We start from the raw sequence: 10,170 nt of genomic DNA, 5'->3' as shown, positions 1-10,170 counted from the left end.
TACTACTTCTTGTATACCCCAGATTGGGCTGTGGATATCACCCAAAAGGTATACAGAAATGATCAATCAGTGCTTGTAGATTACACTGATGAGGAGGTGAAGAGTGAGTGAGTGAGGTTAGTTTTACTCAGCAACATTACAGCTATATAGCGGCGGTCTGTAAATAATCGAGTCTGGACCAGACAATCCAGTGATAAACAGCATGATCATCGATCGACGCAATTGGGAACCGATGACATGTGTTAACCAATTCAGCGAGCCTGACCACCCGATCCCGTCAGTCGCCTCTAACGACAAGCATGGGTTGGTGAAGATCAATTCTAGCCCGGATCTTCACGGGTCGACGAGGTGAAGAATATAGATAAGGAGAAAACAAGTCGCATTGCAAACGTTTGGAACCATTTCATCCAGAAAAGAAAAAAAATATGCAATGACCTGACGTAAGTTGAAGTTACCTGTCATACCATTCCTCTGTAGAAACCTGCTTGGTGGTCGACAGGCTGTTTAATGTGTGTTTTCAGACAGAACTACATTCTGTACGGATTCGGATATTTGTAACTTTTGGGGCCCTTCTATTTTGTTCAAGACTATGGATTTAAATTGATTTTGCCCGTTAAATTTTGGTTTAAATTTGATTCAGATTAAAGTTGTCTCGGCGAGTTGGTGTGGTGGTTTTGTATGAGACAGGCGTTAATTCTAGTTAAAACAGGACTGAAAGTGACTGGAAGTGCCCTTGAAGTCTGATTGGACTGTTTGCAAGAACACTTTCCGTTTTTGATCAAATCTGTTTGACAGTTTATTGCTGAAGTGGTTAATCTTTGGGTTGTGGCAGAGGGTGTCCTGGAGACATCTGCATACGTTTCAATACGATCAAGAACATGGTTTTGACGTCAACAAAATTTGTTTAGTCTTATCCATTAATTGTTTCTTGACAAGTTCAATCTAAATCAACCTTCCATCTAAATTTTCGATACGATTTTCAAGAATATTGTTATTCGGCTATAACATGCAGCCAGTTCTATAACGCTGTACATGTCTTTCAGCGCTTGTAATGTACAAACAAATCGTTGGTTTCATTCGTATTCCCTTTAGCATTGAAATATTTAGTTGTGATGATTGTGGGGTCACTTACCGAATATATACACACATGTGCATGAAGCCAGCATCATCAAGTACAAAAACACCTTGTGGCATATGTTTTGAATCCCACATTCCGCGTCTTTAATATTTAACTGTAACACAATATACATTGATTAAAACAAACACAGTTATTAACAATATACGTGTAATCAGAGAGGAATGCACAAGAATGTGAATATGAACGATCCTGAAAAGTATTGTCACCAGTCTGATTCTCATTCAGTTTTCAAATAATGCTTGCAGTGAGCACATAAACCACCACTGGCGACCTTCGTATGGACAACATCTGCCGGTCTCATCCTCACACACTCACACTCCTCATCCAGCGTCGAATTCTCAGTAACCTCTGAGTCAATTCCTGAAGATTTTGAAGAGAAAGAGCTGTAGCTCGAACTTGCCTGACCCTTTGGACCAAAATTATTGTAATTTCGCTTGGATTCACGTGGTGCTTATGCTCACACTTCAATGCTGGAGAATAATTACTCTTGAATAACCGCCGAAACAGATTCCAGTGAAAAGCTAAACGTAGGTGTAACAAAGTTGAATGGCTTATCTAAAATCAGTGATGAAATCATTCATGACTTCTTGTCATCCTTTGATACATATATATGTTCAATTATTCGTTGGTTAGGCGGCTTTTCAAAGGTGCCCTTGTGACAGTATATTGACAGATTCGACCGTGGAAATAACTGTCCTAATCCGTCACAGACTTATTGGGTGTTAAACTTTAACGGAAAAAGAAAACACTGCTTGATGTTGGATCGATATAATGTTCTATCACCAAATACAGCAAATCATGAAATCTCATATCATCCAAGATTAAAAGTGTACTATGCGAACAAAGCAGTTGAGAGAACCTACAAAATTTAGAGAAATCTTTTTTGAAAAGGTGTCACATAACATATAACATCAAGAAGTGAGAATAGGCTTTCGGAAAATGAACGTCAGCTGAAATATTCTTAATAAGCAGAGTCGTTAGAGAATCAGTTTATTCAAGAAGTGGCAGCTTGAAATGCCACTAAGATCAATCCTGATACAGCATAAATAAATGAATAGATGAATAGAAATATAATCCTGTGGATATGCTATTAAATACAAATTTGAGTCTGTGGATATATTTCTTCAATTTGCAAAATTGAATTTTGATCAACTCTTGGTATGTCCATTACCCGGCTTGAAACGTTGGCGTGTTGTTACACATTGCACTTGCTTCAAGAAAATAAGTATTGATGGAAGTTGTCGTCTTGTGGCTAACTATGGTCATGATCAAAGCGGCGTTAAACCCAACTCACTGAATGTTATCATGATGCAGATTTGAAACCAACATATTGTGTAATTGTTGTAGTAGGTTTGAAGTAGGTCTCCACGATTGCTCGGTGCTAAGACAGAGCTTTGATATTGCCATTGTGAAATATACATTCATCCTGCAACTGGTTGTATTATATGGAATCGAACTCGTCTCTTCGACGTGACGTCACAAATAGATTACTGGTACAATATTAAGGAATTATTGCTGGTCATAAGTGGGTATTACAAATGATGAATTAACACATTGCTACCACGGGTTTATGTCCTGGAGTGGTCCACTGTTTAATGTGTTCTTCAAGTCACCAATGGTGTATTGCTAAATGCAAATTTGTAAGTCCATTAGCGATGGGTAAATCAACCATCATTTCGAAAGATGTCATTGACTTGGAATGGCATGCCAGTGTGTTGTCATGGTAGTAGTTGACTTGTCACACACTGAGGAAGATGCATCCCATACCATACGCAGCCACCATCGTCCTTCTGGCGGACACTGACGTACAGATGAGGAAGGAAGTGGTAGATGCACTTGATTCCGTCTGAAAATATTACCTGTGACCAAGGTGAAGCTTCCGAGCGGCGACGTTGTATGCACAACATTATGTGGTTGGCAACATCTGTATTATATACGAAACATCGACTTGGAATGAATATGAATTCAAAGCATGTTGGTGGCCCTTAAAATGTCCGTACTTTTGAACAAAGTTGCATGCACAATAATGACCAAGCTCAATAACGGGTATGTCCACCATCGGCATTGAGAACAGCAGTGCATCGACGACGCATGGAGCTTATCAAACGTGCAAGGAAGGCTTGTGGGATGTCACGCCAGATTCTCTCAAGTTCTGTTGCAAGGTCAAGGACGTTATCTGGCGGATGAGGAAGACGGCGTAGACGTCGATCAATCTCGTCCCAAACATGCTCTATCGGGGAGAGATCCGGTGAATTTGCAGGCCAAGACAGTAAGTCAACGTTGTGGTGTTGCAAGAAATCCATAGCAACCCTTGCCGTATGAGGGCGGGCATTGTCCTGTTGGAATGTTAACCCAGGGCCATGACGTTGCAGAAAGGGAATTGCCACAGGTCGAAGAATCTGATCCCTGTAGCCCACACCAGTTAAGTTGCCCTGAACAATCACCAAAGGAGTTCTTTGGCGTGCTGTTATTGCACCCCAAATCATTACGGAACCACCACCAAAGCGATTCCTCTCCAAGACACAGACCTGTGCATAAAGTTCTCCCACGCATCTATAGGCACGTTGACGTCCATCACTATGGGAAATGTTAAACCTGGACTCATCTGTAAAAACAACATTTCTCCACCAAAACAAGGGTCTGCGGACATGATTTCGGCACCACATTAGGCGAGCTTGTCGATGACGTTGTGTCAGGATAGGCCGTATGGCGGGACGTCGTGGTCTGATCCCGTGATGACGTAAACGTTGTCGAACTGTGTTGGGGTGGATACGGCGAAGTCCTGGGATGGTTCGGGCAGTCATCACTGCAGTCTGAAACTTGTGGCGAAGATGGGTCACCCTTATCCATCTGTCCTGTCTTGGCGTTGTTACACGTGGACGTCCAGAACGTGGCCGATCGATGACATCTTTTGTGTTCTGGTAGCGTCTCACCAGTGCAGAAATGTTGTTCCGGTGGCAGTGGAAAGGTGCAGCCACTTGTCGTTGAGACTTGTCGTCATGACGTTGTGCAGACGTGAGCCTTGGAATGCTATGCGTTTCAATAGCCGTTTAATTTTTTGAACGATCGCAAGGGCAGGGGTTGAGCTTTCCAAAGTGACAGTATTGTCTGGCATTCATTTGCTCTGTTTCTCTTTCCCGGAATGCACGTGCAACAACGTATTGCACGTCTCAAGGACGAACCCACTGACGTCACGGAACGTGGCACGTGCATGCATGTTGGATACATGTCACTAATCGCTGAGTTTAAATCCTTATGTGTCTACACAGATTTGATAAATTAAATTTTAAATGTTTGTATGCACAGTTTCTTTATGTGCCTAGTATATATATATATATATATATATATATATATATGCGTTTCTTTGGTTAACGTAACATAATATTAATATCTCAATGTCTGTGATCATTGAATATTAAAGGTAAGCAAGTAATGTTGTAATGTTCTTAAGAAATGTTAATTAAAATCTGATATCTAATCCTGAGATTTAGGTTACATAGCGCACCTGCATTGCATGAATTGATTAACTGGAAAGTTTCGACTTTTGTTCGCCGTCAGTGGTGCCGCTTTACAATTTATACCTTATACCGTTCATATATATATATATAAAGTGAAACATGTTGGAGAAGATCCGTGTCGTGTGATTATTTCAGAAACTTTTTCTTATATATGTACTACTGTACGCTCGGTATTCTCATCACTTTCTTTATATATATATATATATATATATATATGATTTAGGTTACATAACGCACCTGCATTGCTTGAATTGATTAACTGGAAAGTTTCGACTTTTGTTCGCCGTCAGTGGTGCCGCTTTACAATTTATACCTTGTACCTTTCATATATATATATATATAAAGAAAGTGATGAGAATACCGAGCGTACAGTAGTACATATATAAGAAGATTCTGAAATAATCACACGACACGGATCTTCTCCAACATGTTTCACTTTTATCTTCAGGGAGAAGTGATTACAGTTAAACGGATTATGTTATGACGTCACTTTGTCATGACGTCACAATGCAACTGTATACAAATGTTGTGACGCGGCGTTGCCATGACGTCACATTGGCGGCTTTAAATTGACAGTACTAGCAGCACAATGAAAACAAGTATAATTCAGACACATTGCGTTACCCATTTAACGATGTGACAAGGACATCCAGCTTTTATATATATTCTTGTATGGGAGTGAATTCCACAAGGTTGGGGCTGCATATGACAAAAGTCCGGTTTCCAAAAGTTTTAAGCCTGAAGTTTGGCACAAACAGAAGCTCTTGATTGGATGATCGAAGGCAGCGTTTGTTTGAGTAAGGAGTAAGCAGGTCAGAGAGATATGGGGGAGCAAGTCCGTGACGGGCCATGTAGGTCAAGCAGAGGATTTTGTAGTCGCTTCTTGCCTTCATGGGGAGCCAGTGCAACTGTTTAAGAACAGGTGTGATGTGGCCATGTTTGGGAATCCGACTGATAATACGTGCGGCCGTGTTCTGCACCTTCTGTAACTTATCCAATAGCCTCTGACTGATCCCAAACAACAAGCTGTTGCAGTAGTCGAGCCTTGAAATCACAAGCGCCCGGACTAAGGCATAGGTGGCTTCAGCTGTAAGATATTGACGGATGTTACTGATGGAGCGAAGATGGAAATAGCAAGTCTTACAGATATTGTTCACCTGTGTTTCCATTGACAGTGATGTATCAAAGTATATGCCTAGATCTTTGACAGATGTGCTTATAGGAACAACTGCACCGGCGATGGTTAGGTTCTTAATGGGACATCTTGAAATTTGGTGACTTGTTCCTACCAGAAGTGCCTCAGTCTTCGTGTCATTGAGGTTAAGCATATGAGTTGTCATCCAGGACTTGATTTCCCTTGTGCAGTTTGTGAGTTCTTGAAGTGACTGATTTAGATTTTGCAGTGGTATTTTCATGAGGAGTTGGATGTCATCTGCGTAAGAGTGATGCGACATGTTGTGGACAGATGTGATGTTGGCAACATGACCAGTATACAGCAGGAACAGCAACGGGCCCAAAAACAGATCTCTGTGGTACTCCATGTTTGAGAGTAATGCTGTCAGATCTGTCTTTCCCTATCATTACACCCTGCCGTCTGTCACAGAGATGGGAGCTTATCCAGTTTAGTACTATGCCATCAATTCCGTACTGGGTTTTCAGCAGATTTAGAAGGATACTATGGTCTATGGTATCAAATGCTGAGGAGAGGTCTAAAAGGACCAATGCTGCTATGTCACCTCCATCTACATTCCGTCTCAACTCATCACTAACTTGTACTAAAGCTGTTTCAGTACTATGACATTGTCGGTATGCAGACTGATGCTTGTCCAATAGGTTATGATTGTCCAAGTTTTTCCTTCAGCCTGATACTGAGAGCCCTTCCACATCTTTTGAAAGAAAAGAGTGATTCGATACCGGGCGGAAATTCTTGAAATCACTACTTTCCAAATTAGGTTTCCCCAGTAAAGGCTTAACAAAAGAGTTCTTGAATTCCTGAGGAAAATATCCGCTTTCGAGGCTTTTGTTTACAATGGCTGTTACAGTTGGAAAAAACAGATCAATATTTTCTAGAAGGAACTTGGTGGGAACTGGATCACAGGGGCAGGATGTTGGTTTTGATTTGGTCACAATAGCTCTGATCTCATCCTCAGAAAAAAGATCAAACCTATCGACTCTCTCACCTGTGAAATGTGGAATTTCGACAGGAGGCGATTGTTCCATGTCATTCTGACAGTCCTTCACGAATTTTGTCAATCTTATTGACGAAGAATTCATTTATTGAATCTGCCATATTTTTGTTGTACTGTTCAACTTCATCATTCGGTGGATGTTCAAGCAGCTGCCTGATAAACTTATAAAGACGAGCTGGTTTGCCTGCACAGTTCTCTATCTCCTGCAAGCAATAACCCCGGTTAGCTTTAGCAATTACAGAGGTAGTTTGATTTCTGCTAGCGCGAAATATCTGCCTATGAACCTCCAGTCGTGAGTTGCGCCACTGACGCTCTGCCCGTCGTCGTCTCCTTTTGGCTGTAAATACTTCCTTACTGTACCATGGGGCATTTGGACGTAGATGTCTTTTCTTCTCCACCGACGGAGCATGTTTATCCAGGAGTGAGGTATAAGGTATTGTGTACAATGTCACATGATCACCAACAGACGACGGGGGTGAAGATACCAGGTCAGAATCTTTTAGATCCTCAGCGTCAATATCTTTCAGATTCCTACACTTGATGATTGTTGGTTGAACTGGTGATTTCATCAGAGACAACTTAAGAGCAACCACAGAGTGGTCTGACATCTGTCTATCCTGAACAAGGATATTCTTGATGATACCGCAGCTAGGTGAGGAAATAATCCAGTCCAAAATGTTCCCAGATTTGTGGGTAGGCTCACTGACAATCTGTTTAAGAGAATGGGAGTGCAGAAGATCGAGCATTCTCTTAACATTGGGCTTTTGTGGTGAGTTGAAGTGAATGTTAAAGTCCCCTAAATACACTATGTTGTCTTTATCATGAGAGCAAAATAGACCACCAATTTCGTTGATGAAATTGTCATCAGTAAGCTTGTTGCGAGCTGAAGGTGGGGGTCGATATATGCACACCAACCTTACAGTCGACTGGCCAGATGTGACAAGGACATCCAGCTTTCCAAAAGACTTGTGAGACATACTGTTTTTGTTGACATGTAGAGCAAGAGATGATCTGTGTATGATGGCCACTCCGCCGCCTGTAGTGCCGTGTCTGGGGCAGTGGACGAGACAGTGTGAGGGCGGGGTCATCTCAGCTATCTTGGCCTCATCCCCAGTCGGATGCAGCCAGGACTCTGTGAAAATCAAAATGTCGAGGTTATCCTCAACAATCAAGTCATAAATGTCAAGTGTCTTATTTCGGCATGACTGAGCATTCCATAAATTCACCTTGATATGTGATGATGGAGTAAGAGGGTGAACCTTGATTAAATTGTCAAAACATACACCACAAACTTATAATTTTGATTTTCCTTACTACTTTCCTGCCTGACCCCTCTTGATCCTCTCACAGTTTTCTTCCTGGTAGAAATCCCATGATTACATAATGATGTCCAGAGATCTGGTTCAATCAGTGATTGTGTTACATCCAAACTTGTGCTGTGGCTTTGGCTCCTGGGTTGATTGAGGGACAATAAGTAGTCCCGGCTGTAGGTGAGGTGCTGATTGGTTCCCATTGTTACATAGCTTGGACTGGCTTGGCTGTTGAATGGGTCAAGACAAATATTGTAAAAATATTTATCAGAAATCCTATAGAAAGTTGCAAATATTTCCACATTCCTTGAAATAAATATGATCATTTTCACACAGCAGGTTCTTCAGTACGATATCCACATATCACTCTTTGTAAACGTTTTCATTGTCACGTAATTCAATTATCAATATTCATGTAGTGTACCTTTATACTACAGTGTATAACATGATGTACGATAATAACATAATTGAATGTGCATGTTTGTTACAGTCAATACGTAAGATGTTTCAGGTTCATAATAATTACTCCTGCATAGTAAATTAAGCATTATTTTCTGTTACAGTTCCCGTTCACTTATCGCTTGGGCAGGGATTTAATTGACAGCCCAATTTGAATACCAGGAGTCCATTTGATGTCCAGTTAAGCACGGAGTCTGTCAACTTCGTAGTACATACCAATACCATCTTCGTGACATTGGCAGAATCCGGAATGTGATCACGACTGACGCAGCACCTGCCGTTGCCCATTCCTTTATCTAATACCAGTCAGAATGATACCAATTAAAACACAACCAACGTACAGCAAAATGTAACATCACTAGACCTTCCAAAGCCCATTTCTAATGTCCCCGCCATGATATTGCTGGAAAACGGCGTAAAACTAAACTCACTAACTCACTCCAAAGCCTCACAGAATTCACCCTGTGGCCAAAGAACTCCACTGGCTGCCCGTCAGTGCAAGAATTGACCCCAAACGTCTTTGTCATTTCTTGAAATCTTCACGCTCTATTGGATTAATACAAAACTGTCTACAATCATCACGGTAGACTACTTAGTTGTTGGCATGTTTTGTTGTTTCCCTTCACACTCAATATTCCTCATATGGGACATTAGGATATTCCTTCAATCCCTCCCACCATGATTTTGCGAAGGACAAGTCTTAAATCGCCTCAATGCTGAAGCCCTACAGTGGAGTTTAAACAGGAAATTTCGAACATTTTCACACTGCCAACTTTACTAATTAAATGAATATTTGTCAGTATGTTTATCTTATAGTGGATATTGCAGATACGTAAGAGTCTCATGGCAACCCTTCACACTAGTTTGCAATGACTTCAATTCCAGCTCATGATATGTTTTCGTTGTCATATACGGTTGCAACAGAGACAATACAAAAGCATAAACTGTGCCTGCTTCTATTCAACCAGCCCGTGAAGATCCACGCTTGTCGTAAGAGGCGACTAAAGGTATCGGGTGGTCAGGGTGGTTGACTTAGCAGACACATGTCATCTTATTCCTTGCCCTAAAAACTTACTTTTATGTATTGATATTTTTTATAATCACTCAGCGTTTGAACGTCGTCGTGATAGACTCACTCTGGTCGATTAGATTTGTGTTTATTTGTGTGTTTGTTGTTTATAACCGCACTCAGAAATTTTCCAGCTACATGAATGCGGTCTGTAAATAATTGAGTCTGGACAACACAATCCAGTGATTGACATCAAGAGCATCGATTTAGTTTTAGATTAACACAACACAGTGCAAACATATGATAATGAAATTTCTCTGAGTCACGGGCCTGCTCAAGCAAAATTGTCCTAGATTTTAGGAAATTCTACAAATTGCATTAATGTTTCTTTTGGTTTTTCTCCATTTCAATATTGTTCATTTGAGCAAGTCTTGTATTAACTGAATTATGGGACAGCTGTGATTCCTATTCGCATGCAATGGCACACGTTGGAGTTTTTTGCAAGCACAAATTGGCTGGATAGGCCATCGAATGCATTTTGCTACAC

General features: G+C 41.0%; 1 protein-coding gene across 1 annotated transcript; it reads right to left on the bottom strand.

Moving 5' to 3' along the window:
* Positions 1–6,877: 6,877 nt before the first annotated feature.
* On the bottom strand, positions 6,878–9,141 carry LOC124274113. The gene is made up of 2 exons (XM_046709432.1): positions 9,054–9,141; positions 6,878–7,977 (listed from the first exon to the last, which is right to left on the bottom strand). Exons 1-2 carry the CDS (start codon positions 9,139–9,141, stop codon positions 6,878–6,880), a joined length of 1,188 nt encoding a protein of 395 aa, XP_046565388.1.
* Positions 9,142–10,170: the final 1,029 nt, after the last annotated feature.

The sequence above is a fragment of the Haliotis rubra genome, unplaced genomic scaffold (genome assembly GCF_003918875.1).
Source record: "Haliotis rubra isolate DU_JTF1 unplaced genomic scaffold, ASM391887v1 Scf188, whole genome shotgun sequence".
NCBI lineage: Eukaryota > Metazoa > Mollusca > Gastropoda > Lepetellida > Haliotidae > Haliotis > Haliotis rubra.
This window is presented reverse-complemented; position numbering and strand designations above follow the sequence as displayed.